This window comes from Sycon ciliatum, chromosome 1 (assembly GCF_964019385.1).
Source record: "Sycon ciliatum chromosome 1, ocSycCili1.1, whole genome shotgun sequence".
NCBI classification, from domain to species: domain Eukaryota; kingdom Metazoa; phylum Porifera; class Calcarea; order Leucosolenida; family Sycettidae; genus Sycon; species Sycon ciliatum.
The window spans coordinates 22290692-22311883 of record NC_088643.1 but is presented as its reverse complement, the minus strand read 5'-3'; the positions used below and the strand labels follow the sequence as shown (position 1 = coordinate 22311883).

The 21192-nt window shown below is 48.1% G+C and overlaps 3 protein-coding genes across 4 annotated transcripts in view; 2 read left to right on the top strand and 1 right to left on the bottom strand.

Moving 5' to 3' along the window:
* The first annotated feature begins 717 nt into the window (after window positions 1–717).
* Window positions 718–3375, top strand: LOC135818249 (uncharacterized). Its single transcript, XM_065331611.1, has 2 exons — window positions 718–1806; window positions 2827–3375. Exons 1-2 carry the CDS (start codon window positions 823–825, stop codon window positions 2998–3000), a joined length of 1158 nt encoding a protein of 385 aa, XP_065187683.1. The 5' UTR covers window positions 718–822; the 3' UTR covers window positions 3001–3375.
* A 2637-nt stretch (window positions 3376–6012) lies between these two features.
* On the bottom strand, window positions 6013–8986 carry LOC135818239 (26S proteasome non-ATPase regulatory subunit 13-like). The gene is made up of 2 exons (XM_065331601.1): window positions 7887–8986; window positions 6013–6683 (listed from the first exon to the last, which is right to left on the bottom strand). The coding sequence occupies exons 1-2, from the start codon at window positions 8859–8861 to the stop codon at window positions 6531–6533; spliced, it is 1128 nt and encodes a 375-aa protein (XP_065187673.1). The 5' UTR covers window positions 8862–8986; the 3' UTR covers window positions 6013–6530.
* A 181-nt stretch (window positions 8987–9167) lies between these two features.
* Window positions 9168–21192, top strand: part of LOC135818205 (E3 ubiquitin-protein ligase RNF14-like) — a 31335-nt gene continuing 19310 nt past the window's right edge. Inside the window, exons 1-7 of one of the 2 annotated variants that reach the window (XM_065331558.1) lie at window positions 9168–9540; window positions 13128–13202; window positions 17730–17826; window positions 18101–18328; window positions 19208–19512; window positions 19681–19808; window positions 20418–20517. In XM_065331558.1, the coding sequence (XP_065187630.1) occupies window positions 9496–9540; window positions 13128–13202; window positions 17730–17826; window positions 18101–18328; window positions 19208–19512; window positions 19681–19808; window positions 20418–20517 (978 nt within the window). In that variant the 5' untranslated portion in view covers window positions 9168–9495. The remainder of the gene's footprint in view (window positions 9541–13127; window positions 13203–17729; window positions 17827–18100; window positions 18329–19207; window positions 19513–19680; window positions 19809–20417; window positions 20518–21192) is intronic. The other variant, XM_065331566.1, reaches the window with a different exon arrangement.

Genomic DNA, 21192 nt, shown 5'->3' with positions numbered 1-21192 from the left:
ACTTTCGAAGCATGTCTCTCTTGTGCAGATGTGTTTGCTTTGCCCAGCGTTTCCTGTAGTGAAGTGCGCTAAATAAGGCAGAATCACCGTTGTTGAATCCTGGCGACAAGATCACCAGGAGGGCTGCGGCGACGGCCAATGTTTTCTCGGGATAAGTCCCGCAGGCAAGGGCAGACACATGAAGCCTCTCTTATCTTTCTGCAGTTCCAGCTTTATCGTGGCACATTGCTGCGTCAGCCACTGAACTCATGACCGCTAAACTGTGAGACAAATTTTGTTCTGCATTCAGTTGAGTTGGATGGTAATACTAATAGCTTCAGCCACATCTCACAGCATGAGAGCCTATCAGTATCAGTATGTAACCATTCCATGACATGCTCCCCGTCAGAAACTGAACAGTCATGACAGGGCGAGCCTGGACTGAATGCATATCTCCTGAGTTCGTCCATACACCCGGACTGGCAAACAGATCAGGGAGGAGGCGCTGACTGGGCACTGAGCGTGTGAGGACAGCGACAGCGTATTCCTGGGTGCCGCGTTATGACAGCCTGTCACTGTGCCCGCTTGAGCGGCCTTGGCGTGCGTGTGTTCCTCGGGCCGTTTGAGGTGCATCTCGTGATGAGGGCCTGGCTCGTTTTGACATCCAGGGTGACCACGAGCGTCCCACCCAGATCCTGGACGACATTATAAAACAGCGCTGTGAAACGGGAGACGGTGCTCAGTCCCAAACAACTATCCTTGAAACAAGGTTGAAAAGACTGTTGACTTAGGAACCAAATAATTTCCCCGTTTAGACCCTCAAAAAGACAACACAAACTCACTATGCCCGCCAGACGCAAGAGCAAGGACACCCTTGGCGTATCCTGTATCGAGCGACGCTCCAAGTCATCTGCAACAAGAAAGGAGCGCTGCCGAAGTCACCCAGCATCCAAAGAGTCGCCCAGCATGGGTTTGGCTTTGCTGGAAGGTCTAACCCGCGGCTATCGGTCCCTATCTTCCTCTCCATTCTCGTCGCCACCCTCGTCCCCGGCAAGTGGCAGCACACTTGGCGGCAGCGGTCCGTCGCGCCGTGAGCGCGCCACGGAGCGGGAGCGCAACCGTATGCACCAGCTGAACGATGCCTACGACGACCTTCGCGCCAAGGTTCAGACCCTGCCGTGCAGCGAGAAGCCGTCCAAGATTCAAACTCTTCGCCTGGCCATGGAATACATCGCGGAGTTGAAAGACACCCTAGAGAACGACGAATCGTTAGGAGATGTGGAATCCTACCTAACCTCTGATTCTAGTGTGTTCGAAGACGACAAAGCTTCGGAAGGAGTTAGCAGCAATGGAGTGTTGGAAGATGTAGCAGCGTCCAGCAACGCCTCCGCCAGCCGGTCTCCATCAAGATCTAGCGCTTCTTCGTCGTCTTCATGTGAACCACTGCTGTATCGACCACCCGTTCCATCCGCCCTAACCCATTTCATTACCCATACGACCTCTTGCGCGACGGGGCATTCGGCTGACCAGTCGCATAGCCAATTCCAGCAACGTCGGGTGGTGTCAGCGCCAGAAAGTGCGGCCACCACACCAACGCCGTGCTCCCCACCCCCACTGCCTCATTTTAGACCAACCACCTTAGCAACCTTTCCAGTTAGCGTGTCCGTTCCGTACACAATACCACAAATGACCACCGAGTCAACAACAGTGGATTCAAGCTTGGCATCGGCAATGTCCTATCGACATCAAGTGGCTGCACGGGATCCGTGGTCCACAGCTCACCTGAACGAGAACAGCCTACTGCAGGACTTGAGCGAAGCACAGATGGTGAGTGAGCGGATTGGATGTAATTATGTTGCATTTTTGTGTGCATGCTGCGTGTGTCTGTGCGTCTGTATTATGTGCGTGTGCGTATGTCTGTGTGTGCGTATGTCTGTGTGTGCGTGCTTGTAGTGTATTGTAGAATGCTACATGTAACTGCGGCCAACTGGTGATATGAATGGTATCCAGAATACCTGGATTATCTCCGATTTCAATCGGTCTCCAAAAATAATTGTCAGGGGTTGGCTTTCGAATAGGATAAGTAAATAGAAGTCAGGCATGGCGGCTCAGTGATCTTGTTTTCCTGCCAATCAGCCAGCCATGCCCCATTATTACAGATGGATTTGGGTGGAGTTGGCCGCAGCTATTCCTAACTGCCCCATTCTTGACACCCCTGTCAGATTCCCATTGCTGGTCACATGTCTGACAACCCGTTGGACAGGTGAACTGTACTGTGAGTCAGTGTGACTTAGGACAGTACTCAATAGCCCAAGTAGCCTACTGCCATGTATCACATCCACCCAGTTTGTGTACAATACAGCAAACCTGTGATCGCAGCCCTCGGAAATAGACTGCAAACGCGTGCAGCCTGTCCACGATTGCTACCTGCAGAATGTTTGATAGCAGATCCCAGGTGTATGGGCACCAGTGTGCGCCTTCAGTTTGCTTTCGAAGTTCTAAAAGCGCATCTTGACATGAGCTGATAGTCACTTTGACAGTCTTTGGCTCATGACTGGCTGCAGGGAGTGCCAGGCCCTCTTGTCAAAAAATCATTTCATTGCTTTGATAGCATGCAGGCAGTGCTGCCATTCCTGGCTGTCAGCAGCCACCCTGCGTCGGTCTGGGTGTATGTACATCAGAGAATGTTGATGTTTCGGGGTTGGTAGTGGGCTGTGTATGTACGTCATTCTGCATGCCTTCTGTGTACTCGCAGTGCCAAACAAACCTCCCGGTCGTTAAGCAATATTACGCAACAACATTTCACAAACCTAATGACTCTGCGTTCACTATGTGTGTTCTTCCCAGACCACGCTCCTGAGCGAGCTATCCACGTCCGCTTCTCTAGACACCCTATTCAATGCTGTACCACCACCGTCAGGTGAGGAGAAGGCCCTGAGCTTGCTCGACAGAGCACTGCTGCAGCCAACGTTCATCCCCGTAGCTAATGGCGCCGGTGTTCAAACCCTACCCGGACTATGATCCTCTCTGAGCAGCACTCTTCTTTTTAGGCTTTTCAATTTGCAAATTATAAATTCTATCAAATCTATGATTCCGAGCTGCAGTAACGGCGCACCAGGAATTCGAGAATTAAAACCGGAGATATATTTTCACGAGATTTTATTAGGACTTCGAGTCCAGCAGTCGGCTCTATGACGCTTAGATCGCCAGCTGGTGTCAATTCTAACCTTTATCTGCTTTATCTGCCTACTGCATACTAATACTGCTGCATATCTGCTGCTGGTCAGCTAGCACATCTGTTCTCTTTTCTTATTTCCTCCAAATTTCATGAACGGGAAGTTGAAGACACACCTACAGCTGGGCATCATTCCGGTAATGATGTTCCGGCCTACCATATACCCGTTGGTTTCCCTCGCTCTCTCCTGTGTGTGGTGCTCTGATCTGCGGCCGTGCGGGAACATGCATCAATCGTGTAGTTTCGGTGTGGGCTCGCGGCCTAGTTTGTCGGCATGGAATGCATTCGGCAGGTCTATTCCGGATTTATACGGTGAGAGTGAATCCAGTCTGTAAAGCGGCGGTCAACACATGTTGAACACCACACACTCAATCTGGCTTCAAACAGTTCCGTCACCGGACGCCCTTGGTGCAGCGGAAACTGTCCTGATATGACGGGATTCGGCTTGATCCAGGGATGCAAGTTAGTTCGATCCACAGCACTTTGGTGCAAGAAAACTTGTCCGGTCGATACAGGATTCCGCTTGGTACAGGGTCCGGCAAACCTAAGTTTTGCTGTATTCTGCATCTCCTCTTGAGACTGCTAACTCCTCCACGTAGTACACCAATGTCGTTGAATACCCATGCCACTCGCCACCGATATGTTGATGCATGCGTTGTCCTGGCAACATCAAGATGCTTTAAAGCTACAGTCCATTCATTGGAAACTGGCACCCTAACTTTTTGGTGTCTCTCTCACATAGTTGTAGATATCGTGAAAACAAGAGTACATCCTGCATTGTGTGACCCATGCAATTACTCCTTGCCACATTCGAGGCCAGAAAAGTCCAAGAACAGGGAAATAGAAATTCAGCCAGGTTTTATAAAATTAGGACAGGTATGCCATGGCAAAATGTATGGAGAAGCAGATCCAAAACCCAGATTTTTGAGATTTAAAGTGGGTTTTTGATCCTCAATTCGGCCCAAATCTGACTTTCAAAAGCCAGCGGGCCAGTTTCCGATGAATGGACTGTAGGGAGTGTCCCTCCTTTCCCTGACTTAGTACCGGTATGAGAACAGCACACCGGAGATGGAACTTAAACTACTGCAGTTGATCAAAATAATTATACAGGCACATTGGAGTTCAAGCGAATCAAGAGTGGTACGAGTCCCATACTTCAGTCATTTCTCTGGGGTGAACAGGCCATAGAATCTAACAAAAGGGCAAAACATCGTTTGAGAGCTGTATAGCCATTTTATACACAGTGCAACAGTAAGGGGCCGTCCGGGGTTACCGATTGTTTTTACAAAACGAAACGTTTTAGTATTTTCTCAGCCCCCGCCCACCCACCCATCTTTTCTGCAGGTAAAACAAATTCCAATAAAATATTGATGTCAATTTTCGACACACAAAAGTAACTGGATATTCTCCATCTGCATTCATTATTATTATCAAAACGAAACTCCATCAAACCCACCCACCCCCAAACGAAAACTTTTCGTTTTGAAAATATTATTGGTAACCTTGGACGGCCCCTAATGTGTTCTCGAAACGAAACGGGAGTTTATTTTGGAGTTACCAAACCCCAGCTGTTGATAAACCTATGAATATTAAAACTACTAAATGTGTGAACTCGTCACGGCGCTAACATTGTAACCGTGTACTGTTCCAGAACAATTTCTCGTCATACCAGGCCCGTCGCACCGACTTTGGAGGTGGGGCGGCCATGGAAGGGGGGTCCGGGGGTCGTCCCCCGGGAAAAAATTTCAAAAGTTGAAGCCAATTGCAAGCATTTCCGGGTATTTGGTGCCATTTCAGTGTACGGTAACTACAATGAAAGTCTTTTTGATTCTGCAACAAACGAAGAAGACGCTACGATCGGGGACAAACATTACCCTCCCCGGGAAAAAATTCAAAAATTGAAGCCAATTGCAAGCATTTCCAGGCATTTGGTGCCATTTCAGTGTAAAACTGCAATGAAAGACTTTTTTCTGCAACAAACCACGATCGGGGACAAGGATTTGTCACGTTTGCGCTAAGCTGCGATCATTGTGCTTTGTTGTACATGTACCGTAATGTGCTCAAAAACAAAACAAACAAAAAAATGGCCGAAAAAGTGGGGCGGCCTCAGCCGCCCCGGCTGTGACGGCCTTGCGTACTTATCAATCCTAGAATTTCGTGACTATTTTAATTAAACTTTTTAAAACAGAGAGGTTCCAGGCTACTCACACATTACAGGGTACCTCAAATGGAGTCTGCGAGTGCTTAGAAAAGGTTCCAGGCTGTCCAAGAGAGTGCACAGTACCGAGATAGACCAGTACGCCTGGGGTGACAAAACGAGCACGTGCAAGTCCAGTGCTGCTCAACGAAATACAATCACGCGAGTCAAGCTTACGCCCTGCACCAGCAGATCAACACATCCCAGTGTTCGCAGGTGTATAGCTGCTCAGCGACCGGCGTGGCATTCACACTCGCTTGATCGGAAATCATTGAGCAGCACCGTACGAGTACACATACTTGTAGTAGTTATTTCATGATGATTGTGACGGAAATGGACACTGGAACACACTTTTGGCTGCCATGTTTGAGACTTGAGTGTGCACACTATTTTCGTGTATTATCGGTACTCAATTATTATTTGCATACCATGGCTTATTTATACAAATATGGTCACCTTTTCGAGAAAAATATCGACAAGCACGTACAGTTCCTTGAAGGCGATAAATTATATCTTTTTGGACGTGAATTTCGTGAACAAGCATGCATGCCCACAGTGGAAAGGCACTCGCGAGTACCCTAGCGGAGCATAGGGCAGAATATACTTCAAAGTACTTTTATTGAGAAGAATAACATTAAATTTTGTTCTTAGTACACATGGTACACTAGTCCAAACACAAGAGCAAATGATGTCATGGGAATATTTCTTGTTGCGGCATCGGAGCGGAGCGGTGAAATACAATGCGGAAATAAAAGATTCTAAAAATGCGCTGATGGCACGCTGTAGTGTACACGGAGATGAGGTAACACGGCAAAGAAAGAAAAAAGGAAAGAGATGCTAACTTACAACAGAATCATCATACAAGGGAGAAGGGAGAGATATTTTTGGCCGTTCATAGTTCACACAGATTGAAATGGCACTGCCATGGTCAAGAAAAAAAGAAGAAGAAAACACCATGAACAGCTATCTCACAAGTACACATGTACACACACACACACACACACACACACACACACACACACACACACACACACACACACACACACACACACACACATGTATCCAAACTATGTCACTATGTACAACACAAGCGAAAGCTGTCCTCGTACGCACTCACGCTCATACGATCAGCTCAGGCGCGTGGTTCTCAACGCGGGTGGCTGTTTGTTCCACTTTCTTGCACCATGTCGTCAACCGGTCCGTCATCACGGCAATCTGGGAGCGATCGAGCACGCGAGGCTGTACCCAGGTGAACTGGACTACTTGCTGTACCTGCACGCACATAGCAACACACAGCAGACAGCAAGGGAAGGCGGTCACACAAGGATGATGACCAATGCAAGAGAGCAGAGGCCAAAGACAAGCATCACTTCCTGGAGCTGATCAGTAGGTATTGTGGTACATGTACTACAACTGAGGCCAGTCCAACAGATAGTGAATAGTGCCAATGCTATGTGATGAGATGCTACGGCAATCCAGGCAATCCCCTCTTAGCAGCCACCCCGAACTCCAGCAGCCCAGCTCGGCCGGGAACATTGACTGCATTTGCAAGAAACGCGGTGACCCACAGGATTCAGGGATGGTTTCAAGTACTATCTCTCTCTCATGAACTGCTGCAGTACATTGCATACACCCAAGTGGCCTCCCTACCCACAGAACAACAGCTGGCCCTGGCTGTCAGTATGGGCAGTTGCATACCAGCAAAGAGAAAGACGCTCAGGTCACGTGTCAGCCAACTACTAAACGTTTCTAACTTCCTGTTCTCAGCAGGATATAAAACCTGTACAGCTCTGGCAAACAAAGGTTCATATCCCACAGCACCGGCCAATGAACTAAACTACCTACGAGTATATTAAGAGTACATACCAGTGTCTGCTCTAGGATTGTAGGACAACCGGGTACACGTGTACCTGGTGCAACCATTTCAACCGGGTTGGAGCCGGGTACACATGCACCTGGCGCTGTCTCACCAGCCGAGTCACATGCTTTAACTGGTTGGTTGGTTTATTTTAATTCGGACAATAAACGGGAACTAGGCCCAATGATATAAAGGCGAATGGATAAGCCGCATTTAGAAAAAGAGAGGACAGGAATTAGAAAATTACGAAAGAAGAAGAAGTATCTGACACATACAAGCCATGTAGTTAGTCCTTTCAAAGTTCGAAAGTGTAAAGTACCAGCCGGGTCACAGGTGACCCGGTACTATCTTTTCAACCGGGTGCAAGCGCCGCCCAACCGGGTGGATTACCCGGCTCACCCGGCGCTGGAGCAGACACTGCATACACGTACTGTACAACATACCAAGGCCACTGGCTAGGCAGCTTGCTCCTTGTTCTATGTCCCCCCCCCCCCCCAAAAAAACAACAACGAAATAACAACAACAATTGCATACAAGCTACACGAGTGTTGCACTATGTGTCAAAAAATTGTCCCCACTGCTTGCGCAGCAGAATAAATGACCAGCGTATCACCTACCTCATCTAACGATCCCTTCACCAGTCCAAGCGACAGCGCTTTCATCACCAGCAGCTCCACTTGTTCTAGGGACACGCCGACGCGCGTGGCAATGTCGCCAAACGCTATCGTCCGCTCCGACGCCGGATGAGCGAAGACCATCTCCATGAGCGCGAGCAGAGAGATCTTGGCGCGCAGCTTTTGCTCGGCTGAGGCTAAGTCTTTCTGGGTTTTCCATTCCGCCGTCTGATCAAGATGCGCTAACACACCGGCATTAGCCCGCTGCAGAAGTGTATACATCCACTCTCGGTCGGTGCCCTCCAGACATTTGACAATGGGATGCTCCAGCATTTCACCAAAATTATAAAGCCCCTCACCCAGCAGTGCTGCGATGCCAAGGGCAAACGCACAATCCGTCAGCTCCTCTTTCGGCAAGTCGTCAATGTTGATGCAGCCCAGGTAGCGTAGTGTGTCGCGGTAGAACTGTGCGTGATCGCCAAGACGCTGATAGTACCGCGATGAGAGCCTGTAGTACTCGCCGTGCGTAGGTGTGACGTGATCGAGCTGGTCTAGCTCAGTGTTCAAATCCTCAATGGTGCGCTTCAGTGGCTCCAGGCCCTCCGTGTCTACACGTAGACGAGCTATATGCGTCCTGCACAGAAGGCTGGCCTCCTGGTGCGTCTTCACCTTCTTGTTGGTCTCGGTCAGGAATTCAATGGCATCTTCCTGCGACATTTTGGTCATGACAGCAACCGAGAGGTGAACGTGCGACAGAGGGTTTATCCTATGCTCGAAGTCCTTGATGAAGTTACTATATAGATCCAACATATTGGTTCCCTCCGTGAAGAAGCTGTGTTTAATAAACTCGGTCAAGACCAGCGTCAACTGATGCCAAAGTTTTTTTCGGTAAAATTGCTCCAGCGACTCGAATGTATCGCGGACAGTGGCGTCAGTGTGACTTCTGAAGCTAGCCAGATAATCCATCGGTTGCGCCATGGTGCCTAAACAACTTCCCCTCCACTAATCAGCTCTAAGTTCACGAGTATTCAACAATGTTTCTCCTCTATCTTCAAACAGTTCAAAAAAAGTTCCAGCACAGAGATTCTAGAAAACTTTGAAGAAAGCAAAATGACAAGAAACATCACTGAACTGTGCGCTGAAAGCTGGATTGTGGTCATGACAACACGACATGGCGTCGCTTTCAAATGATGACGCTACGCATTTTTGTACTTTCATTTTCAAAAACTGTCCTTCGAAAAAAAGTGAAAAATCGGACGACGTCGTGCAGCGCGTGTCGCATTGCCAGAGAATGATGAAATCAGGGAGTCGTCAAATACCATTCCCTGGATGAAATCAATCAAAAAGTAATTAGTTCACCCACCTGCCAGTACGAGAAAAGTAAGTGTTAGTTGTAATAATAGACAGGTCGACAGCTGATATGGTGCAGACAGGTAATGGAACTAATAACTAATGTTACTTGATGAGGCCACCTGAGCACCTCGAATACCACTGGGAGCGAAACTTGTCGTGGTGGAGGACCAAGATTTTCAGCTAGGTTCCACTGTTCGGAGCAGACTTTAATAATCTTCACTGAATTGAATAGTACAAGAAGGTAGAATATTTTGATAAAATGGATGACATGTTATCTGAAGATCGCCAGAGCCAGGAAGAAGAGGTGGGTGCGATTTAGAAGGTTATTTTTTTGTGAATAGTGAAGGATAGTGAAGTTTTGGTACGCGAATGACTGTTGGGACATTCTTCCAAAACATGACGTCACAGAATTCGTAAAAAAAGACAACTTTTGTCGCAAGCGGCTAGCCTGTCGCAAGCGCGAGACTCATCTTGGGCGCGCTCGAGCTAAGGGCGCGCTCACACTGCGATCATGAGGATCTAGGACACGTCCATGCGTCAGCAAAACGCAGAAACGTGGCAGTCGTGCTCACACTAGGCTTCGTACACGCGTAGACGTGAAGTTGTCACACAAACTTTACGAATTGCAGTTCGTATCCAAAAGAGTTCGTGCGTTTCCTAATAAAGTTGTGGCCCGTTTTGGATGTAATTTTTCGCATGTTGCATGTTGGAGGAAGTGCCTCGTGGCTCGTATTCTTGAAGTCAACGAAAAAAATTCATACAATCAGGTAGGTTTGGACTCTTGAGGGACTGCCGCTGACTCCCAAGCGCTTTCGCTTTCCTGACCTCGTGGTCAGAGCAAGTGCCAGTGCAGTGGAAATTCCGGTAGTGGTTTCTTTCGTCTGTTGCCGAGATGAGAACTGTATTTTCCGATGATATGTAACTGAAATGTCTTGGGGTATGGCATTCCATCATCGCAGAAAAGTAGAGAAAGATAATTTCCGAAACCGAAAAGCCAGACCAAGCTGCCATCGTATTCAACGAGTACACTGTAGAAATTGGTCACTGACCCGATCACAACGAAGCAGGGAGTCGTAAAATACCACTATTTTACGACTCCCTGCAACGAAGCAACTACAAAAACAAAATCGACATCGTCCAAAAAGGGCAAAGAATGCATATATGGCGGTGCGTGCGTGCAGGACCACAACTACAATATTTTAAAAATGTGCAAATGTCGAGGTGGCATCGACAACCGCCGATTTTCATGAATCAACACACCGGAATTTGAGAAATTGAACATACTTCAGGCCAGGTTGTACACAAATACGCTTCACGTCTACGATCATGTTGCCGCCAAGTCGTGGCACCCCCCTCCGGAGGTCGCGGTCACGATTTGAAACGTGGCCGCGACGTTTTGGTCAAGTTCATGCCGTTGCCATGCAACTTGGCCGCATGGCCGCATGGACGCTGGTTTTGGTCGCAGTGTGAGCGCGCCCTAAGAAAAAAAGCTTCCAGCCGAGTTTCACGCGAACCGTGATTTTTTTTGCCCGTACAAGTGGCAAAAAACCCGTACGCGGCACGGTATCTGCAAAAAAGGGAAGAAAAAAAGAATTATTGTGAGAATTATTGGTGGAATTACGGGAATAATCGGTCGAAATTTTGAGCAATGCTGAAAAGAATTATCGGTAAAAATACGAGCATATTCCGCGGAGGCCTACACGTGACGTGACACAGCTTGGGTCGCGCTCGTGTGTCGCGCTTCGCAGCTCGAGCGCGCCCAAGATGAGTCTCGCGCTTGCGACAGGCTAGCCGCTTGCGACAAAAGTTGTCTTTTTTTTACGAATTATGTGACGTCATGTTTTGGAAGAATGTCCCAACAGTCATTCGCGTTTTGGTACATGGTAGCCAATACCATATTTGACGAGCAGTACGTACAGTCCTACCCCAGTACTAGCAGGGGCGTGGGAAGGTATTTTAGGGTGGCACGATCAGTCATCTGAGCTACACTTTACTTGTGGGGGAGGGATGGCGGAGGCGAAAATTTTGCAAATTTAGAGTCCAGATTAGTGTATTTTATTGATTCATGGGGTACCTGGGGGCAAAAAGTGGTACGGTCAATACCGTAGTGACCGTACCGTGTCCGACGCCCCTGACTAGTAATCCGATCACTTTGGGTGAGCAGTTTTACTGTTATGCTCTGACAATCCAAAAAAATTATGCTAAGGCGAGACCAAAATAAAATCGAGATTCCCAGGCAGGACCCATGTGAAATAATAATTGGTGCGGGCCGGGCGGGCGAATTTTTATTTATTTATTTATTTGTCCTTTGTGCAAGTATGTATGCATGGTATGCTGAACTCTCTTTTTACAGTATTTTCTGGTTATTTTTTGATTTTTTTAACGGCTTACCCGTTTTGTATTTCGGCCAACGACGGCCCTGAGTCGTACATCAGGGAGTCGTTCAAGTCCGGGTTTCTGTAACTTCCTATCACAGATCTACTCGCACGATCAGTAGTGTACATGGATATGAACTGTTCCAAAAAATTGACTTCGGCTCGATTTTGGCGCGGGAGGACCCAGGGATTTCTTTCTTTTTTTTGGTCTCGCCTAACTATGTGATGGAATAAAAATTGACTTCATTTCAATGTGCATTCATAGTTCTGCGACCTGTGTGTTCGGATAATCGAGGTGATTGGATAACTAGGGTAGGACGGTCTGATCTCTTTTACCCGGCACTCTCGATTTCTGGCAGAGCTTCTCAAGAAGTAGATTGTTGCCAATGAAATTTACCACGTTAATCCAGCATGCACGACTAGATCCCGTTTTCAACAGGCTTTTCCGAACGAATGGTTAAAATGTGTGTGCATCGAGCTTGTTTATGTGGCACCTGCGGGTTTATAATGTAGGCTACAGACTACAGTGCACGCGAGTCCACTGATAAATGCCTGGCTACAGTAGACCACTGTAGACAAGACTAGAGTTTCGCAGTTGGCATACCAGTGTGTTTTCAACACACAAGTACCGTAAGGTCTTGTATAAAAGCCGCGGCTTCTATGACTTTCTTGGTGAAATTTTGCAGGCTTCTATATGAGACAGGCTTCTATACAAGACAGGTATTTCTATGTATGTCAGCACTAAAACCAGGCTTGTACGTGATTTGATGGGCCCAAAATTGCGGTTTCTATTCGAGGGCGGCTTCTATTCAAGTGCGGCTTTTATACAAGACGTTACCAGGGTTCTAGCCAGGTCAAAATAGTAGGGGTGGGCATGGGAGACAGTTACCCTATATCCCATTTTTCCACTTTCCAATATTGTCTTGCCACGCCAAATGCAACGTACGGGGCGAATCCCTGACTTCACCCCAGACAAATGTGCCTTTATGAACCATCTGCATGAAAAACACGAAAATCGGAAAATGAGTAGGGGGGCGGCAATTTTTCACAGGGGGGCGCGCAAACAGAGTAGGGGGGGGGGGCGCTGCGCCCCCCCCCCCCCCCCCCTACCCCCCTTTGGCTAGAACCCTGCGTTACGGTACATGTACATTGCTTGAGACCAGCACCAACTCCCCTCTGATGGAAAGAGCATACGCACATTGCTGTTAAAACTGCATCGGCTCTCCTAATCCAGCACCTTCCGTAGCCCGGCAGAAACCGGCCGAATGGACGCTGACGCCCATTTACATTGTGTGTGTGTGTGTGTGTGTGTGCGCGTGCGTGCGTGCGTGCGTGTGTGTGTGTGTGTGTGTGCGTGCGTGTGTGTGTGTGTGTGTGTGTGTGTGTGTGTGTGTGTGTGTGCGTGCGTGCGTGTGTGTGTGTGCGTGTGTGTGTGTGTGTGTGTGTGTGTTCATGTCTGCATGTGTGTGTGCACGTGTGTATGCGTGTGTGTGTGTGTGTTTTTGTGTGTATCCAGCTACTGGCCCTGGAATCAATAATGGAGGAGAGTTTCAGTTATAATAAGCCAGCTGCAGGAAGAATAAGTTGCGAGGTGAGTATGTGTGCGTGTTTGGTGTTTTTTTTTAAGGGGGGGGGGGGGATAGTCCAGGTTGCTGGTGGCAGCTTCTTGTAGGCAGGTAACAGAGAGTAGAATCATGCACTTGCATGCATGCAAGACACAGGCACAGTAATGGCATGTGAACCTCGTGAATATAGCAGGTCTGGTTGCTGCACAGCTCTGCTGCCACCAATGCTGCTGGGCTGTGCAGTGAAGCAGCAGGCACTGGTTACGAGAACAGGTTCATTTGCCACACTTGTACTTGTAATCTGTGTGCGGAGAATGCCAATTACCGTATTTCCCCGTAAGTTGGTACGTACTAACTTTCGAACTTAGCAGCCACATGAGTACTAACTTTCGGGGTGGTACTATCTTTCGGGGAGTACTTTTTTGTCGGGGGTAAATGACACGCAGTGGGAAGCCTGCGCAACTCTAGTGTCCGTGCATATGATGTATGTACTGTACGGTGTCTGTACATGTAGGACGGGTACGAACTGACTATCTTTCGGGGGGAACTGTCTTTCGAGGTGATAACCTCGGCAGTGGAAAGTGTATTTTTTATAGGGGGGTACTAAGTCATTGGGGAGAACTAACTTACGGGGAAATACGGTATCCTAACGTCCACTACACGCTAAAGTGAAGGGGACAAAGATGAGCTTTGCAGATTTCTCACCAGCAGCACTGAAGTACTGGTGTGTAGGATTGAAGACTGCAGGGAATTAAAGGGGAAGTTAAGCCTAAAATCAAATTTTCACCGGTTGTAGTCTTCGGGGTGCTGAGTCGAATGGTCGCGGTCCAAGGAAGCTGAGACGCTCCCTTCCTCCTTTATTCCCAATCGAACTCGCGCACTTCCACCGAAACTGGGTGACTGTGCCCTACTAGATGGGGATTTGTATGCAAAATGTCACTAAAAGCGCCATTTCGTTCTTATAAAAGCACGGATGACCGCGATTGGCCCAAATGTTGTAGTCTTTTGGACGCTGAGTCGACTGGTTTTGGTCCGAAAAGGCTGCGATGTAGCGTTCGGCCCTTATTCCCAATCGAACATGGTTAAACAAGCGGTCCCGTGCTCCTGCATACACCAGTCACCTGGTCACCACGCCACCAGGCTACAACTTTCACACCAAGATTCAACTCAAAGGTTCAACTCGAGTGACAGAAACTCGCCCAAACATGCTGTAAGTTGTAGCCTGCAGGCACGGTGACCAGGTAACTGGCGTACGCAGGTGCACGTGACCACTTGTTCAACCATGTTCAATTGGGAATAAGGGCCGAACACTACATCGCAGCCTTTTCGGACCAAAACCAATCGACTCCGCGTCCAAAAGACTACAACATATGGGCTAATCACGGTCATCCGTGCTTTTATAAGAACAACATGGCCCTTTTAGTGACATTTTGCATACAAATCCCCATCTAGTAGGGCGCAGTCACCCAGTTTCGGTGGAAGCACGTGAGTTCGATTGGAAATAAAGAAGGAAGGGAGCGTCTCAGCTTCCTCGGCCCAAGACCATTCGACTCAGCACCCCGAAAACACATGGGAATGTGCATGTTGTAGCATTGCAGCCACATCAAATAAAACTGAAGCCAATCACAGAGTAAGGACACGCAACACAGGCCGGGCAGGGGAACCGGGCAGCATTAATTGTGCTCCACCACATCAGCGGGTTAGCAGAGTGCTTGACTGGATTTTCGGACAGATAAGCCGTGACCTCTGCTTCGGTGGCTCGGAGCTGGAGCTTGCGGGTTTCGTGCAAGGCCAGCATTCGACATCATCTTAGCTGGTCATTGGCAGCACTGAACAAGCCACTATGGCACAGTGTCAACGGTGGTCGAACCGTCATGCACTCATAAATGGAGCTGGGAATAACTGTGACCTCCGCGCCAGTGTCCACTTTGAAGAGGATCGCAGAGTCATTTGTATTCACGTCCACGTACCATGCCTCACCAGGGAAAGCGTTCCACAGCAGAGCACCAGCAACAGAAAACTATATCTCATTCATGGTCCTCTTCTCATTCGCTTACTGTTTTCTCACTTCCTACTCTGCAAGTGGCAGCTTTGAAGGACGCATTGCGAACAAGCGCATTGCTATACTGTTGCATGGCGTTCGAAAGCTCCACTTTCGTCTGTTTCTTGTGATAAGGCGACCCTGATGATGACAAACGTAGATAGCGTCCCAGGCCGTGGCGCAGAGCTTTCCGACAGGGGCGCCTTGACAGCGGCAAGACCTTCCAAAGCTCTTCACACTCTATGATAGCTATGAAGTAGTTCTTCACCTTCGATGTCTGTAGAGTGCCCGTAATCAGACACCTCACAACTGAGTGATGGCTTGCGAGCATTGCGGCCACGTTTATCCAATCTCCGGCGCCAACTGTTTCAAATCCTGGACTGTCACTTTTCCGATACTCGAGAGCAAAGTGGAAATAAGGGTTATAGGTCCACCCATCAGGCATAGGCTAGGTGGAAATTCGATCAAATCACCATGTCCCACAAATTGTAACAACGTTGCATCTTTCTGTGCAACAACTCTGTGGAGGCTTTTTCCAAGTTCCACCGGCCTCCGCGAGCGGTAAACGCAAGGCATGAGTGCGGTCAACACTGGTTCGAACGAGTTGATTATAGCTCCTGGATGCTGTGGGAGTGAGCCGCATCACTCGAACAACACATCTGTCACCTCCCCTAACCTGTACATCGTTGGTCCAAAGTAATGCATCTTTATGGGAGATCTCCTCCAGCGAAAGGTTCGGCAGGCAGGAACAAGCATCTCCTGCAGACAGCAATTGCTCCTGGACGAGTGGCTTCAATACCCCAGCGCTGTCGAGAAATTTTAGTGCCCAAAACCGAGGGTCCAAACAGCAGCAGCAAGCACCTCCTCGCTGCTGACATCTAAGCGATCCAAAGGACAACGCTTAGTGATACTCTCAGCAAATGCCTGCTTTACGCATGCCTCTACCAGGAGATCATTGTCCTCTCCTGTCTGGCAATGCGACTTCAGGGGAAGAAGCCAGGACAGGGTTGAGTAGTTCTCACCGCCCAGAGGTGTCATCACCTGGCCCACCGACCTCAAGGAATCGCGGAGATGTTCCGCATTTTGTTTCTTCTATTTACCATTCAACACAATACCATTGTTGTGATGATACATGACAACAAGAGAAAAGAGGAAAGAGGAAAGCTTGGGAATCATCGTCAACATAGCCTGTAAAGTGTAAAGAATGTAATTGTCTAGACGGCTAGGTCCAGATCATGCACTTCGGCAAGGATTGACACTCTCATGGTTGGGACTTGATTTGGTGTTGGCTCGAAGAGCACTGGATCACTTGAATAAACTGCAATACATGCATGATACGAAGAAGAAGAAGAAGAAACTATAAATATAACCGAAGCTGTATCGCTTCGAACAGAGAACACACTAAAACTAAAAAGCACCAAAGGCAAGAAAAGCAGCAGACTAAAACGCGTCCAGAAAAGGAAGCTACCGGCACTGTACGACAGTGAGCTAGCCAAGGCAGACGGAGAGAGAGGGAGAGAGAGAGGGAGAGAGAGGGAGAGAGAGAGAGAGAGAGAGAGAGAGAGAGAGAGTGAGAGAGAGAGAGAGAGAGAGAGAGAGAGAGAGAGAGAGAGAAGGTGGAGGGGGATTTTAGATTAGGGATCATCCGTAGATATTGAAGTTTTTTCTCAAAGTCAAAATGTTGTTTTTCATCCTCATGTCAGCTCTCCCCGTAACGAATACACCTGTAGGCTGACCGTTGCATCAACCTTTTTGCTAGATACATTGTTCATCGATATTGTTCAACCCACTGATGAAGCGAACATCACTTAATTACCCACCACCACCACTCCCAAGATTTCGAAATTTTGTTTTGAAAAGATTGCGAGGGATGCGCCTGGTGTGCAAAGAGTGCTAAAAATGCAGTGCAGGCAGAGCATCGAACAGTCAAACAGTGGACAGAAAGGTTTTGTGACTGTAAACACATAGTTTCATGCACAACGATGCGGTCTGATGATTGTACGCTTGTGCATGAAATGCTTACAATCACAGAGCCTTTCTGTCCACTGTTTGACTGTGAAAATTATTGTGTTGTTTACGGACGTCACGGGGATCTTAAAACTCTGAGAGTCTATGATGATTGTCTTCTAAGTGATCATCATGTACCTGGTAACTGTTGGACTGGCATCTTTTACATCCTTGGTGCTCATATATGTGGTCTTAATTAACCTCTCCACTTCTTTTGTGCGTAATGCATATGTGTGCATGTGTGTGTGTGTGCGTGTGTGTGTGTGCGTGCGTGTGTGTGTGTGTGCGTGCGTGCGTGTGTGTGTGTGTGTGTGTGTGTGCGTGTGTGTGTGTGTTTGTGTGTATGCGTGTGTGTGTGTGTGTGTGCGCGTGTGTGTGTGTGTGTGTGTGTGTGTGTGCGTGCGTGTGCGCACGTGTGCGCGCACGTGTGCGCGCGCGTGTGTGTGTGTGTGTGTGTGTGTGTGTGTAAATATATGTGCATACATGCATGTATGCACTTATTCAGGTCCGTGTTCCCGTAGACTGTCCAGAGGACGGTGTGGAGATTGAAGCGTGGGTACCCATTGAGGTCCCCAGCGAGGAAAGTGCACCTACTCAGGAAGGTACATTTGCTGAGCGTGTGACCGTATTCTGTTGAGCAGTTCATAAGGCCTGGTCATAAGGCCTGGTATTAAGGATGCACATGCATTCCGGTTTTACTTTACGGGGTCTTTGACTACGTTAGAGAAGGCTACTGGTTCAAGTACTGGTGGTGACAGTCAATTTTTCTTCAGGCATTTCCCTTTTCAACTCCCTCAACTCATGAATAATTGTATTGTCTAAGATTGGCATGCCTTTGCTTTATTGCTCCGTTTATATACCATATGTTCCTTGCAGATGCCTCAACGCCAACGTCGCCACAGTCAGCCTTGTTCCAACGTTCCGACTCTGGTCATCGCAACCTAGCCTGCTTTCCACTCAAGCACCTTCTGCCGCTTCGTCTGCAGGCGTCCTTTCCTGACAACTACCCGTCCGAGTCCGCACCAGAGTTCAACCTGCACTGCCTGTGGCTGACCAAAGTGCAGCTTGGAGCACTGTCCAAGCAGCTCAGAACCCTCTGGGAAGGTACAGTGTAGCCATGTATATTGTACACTAGGCCTCTTGCACACCATCACTGATATTGCAAACCTGATGAGGGCAATTTTGCCGAAACGTTGTTCCTAGTAACTGTACGAAGAAAGGGAGTTGGACGAAGGCAGTGTAATTGGGAAAGAGCAGACCTGTTCTGCACCACTTTCGTACTGATTGCAGCCTATGAGTACAGTCAACTTCGCTCATAACGACAACCGGCGGGGCATCAGAAAAGTGTCCTTATTCGCGAAGTGTCGTTATACCCGAAGTCTCATTATTATGTATTACAGTGGGACGTGACTTTGCTCTGGGCATGAACATTCTGCCGTTATTCGCGAATTGTCGTTATATCCGCAGTCGTTATTAGCGAAGTTGACTGTAGTTGAGTGCCAGTCCAAGATTAGCAATGCAGTGTTGATCAATTTGTGCACCATTGCTCGGCTGTCTGGTAAAATCTTCGCCCTTACCACGTTAAGAGTCAGTGGCCACTGAGGTAAACAAGTGGCTGAACAATAGCAAAATGACAACAGCAGACCAATACCGATATGCAGGCTTTCCTACTTTTTCTATCCTGCCCGCAAGTGAATTGACAATGTGGTACTTCGAAGTAGATTATATGGATGGACATCATCCTTTAGGAGTGCACGTGTCTGCGTGGGTTTTTTTCTGGACATGGAACCAAAAGTCGCTATGCCATTCTACACCTCTTGGTTGGTTTATTCTTTGTTTGTGCATGTGTGTGTTTGTGTATGCATGTGCATGTGTGTGTGCGTGCATGTGTACATGTGTGTTTGTGTATGCATGTGTGTGTGTGTGTGTGTGTGTGTGTGTGTGTTTGTGCGTGCTTGTACCCATAATTCTAATGCACCGCAGAATGTGTTGGCTTGCCAATCCTATTCTCCTGGAGTGACTGGCTCCAGAACAACACACTCCGATTCCTCGGCCTGGACACTCGTCTTGTGCTCGCGCCTCCGCAACTCCACACGATGCCTGCTCTCGGGGAAGAAGAGGAAACAGATGGCAGTGATGGTGGTGCTGCTACTGCTGCTGCTGCTACTCCTGCTGATGCTGGTGCGTATTCCACCATGGCGTCCATCGAGGAGACTGTCGACTGCCTTGTGATGCATAACCATGAGAGGTGTGCGGAGGAGTTTGCGCAGGGCATGCAAACCTGCCAGGTAGGTTGTGAGAAGCCTCTACCTTGCACATTGTATAGTTCAAACGCCGCACCCTCTCGTGCAGAATGCCTGATTTAGCGCGTAGAGTGTAATGTACTTCATGCAAGTATCGAATGCCGCAATCATTCCCGCCACTAACATTCAACTCTTTTCTATCAATTTCTTCAGATTTGCTACGACGAGCAGCCCGGACGCGACTTTGCCCGCGTGCCGGGATGCTGGCATCATTTCTGCCGAGCCTGCGCTAATGAGTATTGTCGGCAGCACGTCCGCGAAGGCACTGTACAGCAGCTTCGGTATGCACGCTTGTACATGTACATTCCTTATGCCCCCATGCGCAAAAAAAGAAGAAAAAAGAAAGAAAAAAGGCCTCTTTTACTTCTTTTTTTGCCCCATGCACGAGCGAATGTGTTGAGAACTTGAGACGTACCCTTGTGTATAGTAGAATCGTCCATAGTCCCCCATGGTGTGGAGTGCGGTGTGTGCAGGCTTGTGGAACGACTGTTGGTATAGCTGAATGTTAGCCTCCTTTGCTTGTCGCTGGCGCTAATTCTAACAGTTCTCTAGCAATGGCAGATATGCATAAAACATGGCTGCAGTCGTTTTTGCGGGGCAACTTGTTCAATACATGTATTTGGTAGGTGCAACCAGCTCTAGTACGCGTGTAAGCGTGCCTGTACGCAGTTCATGACCTTTTATGCAGGGCTGGTATCACAGTGTGTATGGCTGAAGTGGTCTTGGCCCACGAAATCAAACGGCGGGAAGATTTTGAATAGGTCCCATAGTGCAATGTACATTTAGTTTTCAGTATTGCTTCTGTTTCTGCCACTACTGTTGCTTCTTTTGCTACTTCTGTACCTCTATACCATAGTGGTGTTGTTGTGTTTTCGTGTGATGGTTGGTAGATGTCCGGAGACGGAATGCGATAGCTGTTTACCGCTGGAGCTGATGCGCACTGTGCTCAACGACGAGGAGTTTGAGCGCTGGGAGCGGCTCACGCTACAGGTATGCCGCGCTGTACTGTGTTGTGCTGCACTGCTTCCTTTCTTCCCTTTCTTCTTCCTTTTTGCTTCTGGATTCTTTCCGATTCTCACCATTTCTTCAATGTCTCTTGTTACTGATGTTACATTTTCGAACAAATCTTGATGTACGTGCTTACTGTCAAACTTTTCCCAGCAGCAAATGTGAGCTGGGTAAACAATCGTAAACAATCGTACAATTGTTACCAGTTTTGAAACTGCTGGGAAATTTGGTGGCGGGGAGTAATCGCAACGCTGAGCTACACACTAAATGAATATGCAAGACTCGTGACAGGGGAGAAAGACGCAATGATCATGTGCAGGTCAAACTAGCAGCGTGCATAGAAGAACATTATACATTATACTATAGTTTGGCTTGCTCTGCAGCATGCAGCAGACGCCCAATTATTATTTTGCCCTGCTTTATTTTTATTTTTATTTTTTTTAGTAGAACTGAAGTTAAGATACAAAGAACATGAAAATATGCAGAATTTTGAAAATTCCAGTCAGCTCCTAAAGGGTTCAATTATATGGAGGGGAAAACCGGAATCCGAGAAAATAATAACATCCTAAATCATAAAAAGGGGGGGGGGGAGAATGAAGCAGAACAGTAGCCAAACACACCACGGATAGTTACCGAAAGCACTCTGCAGCAGCAAGG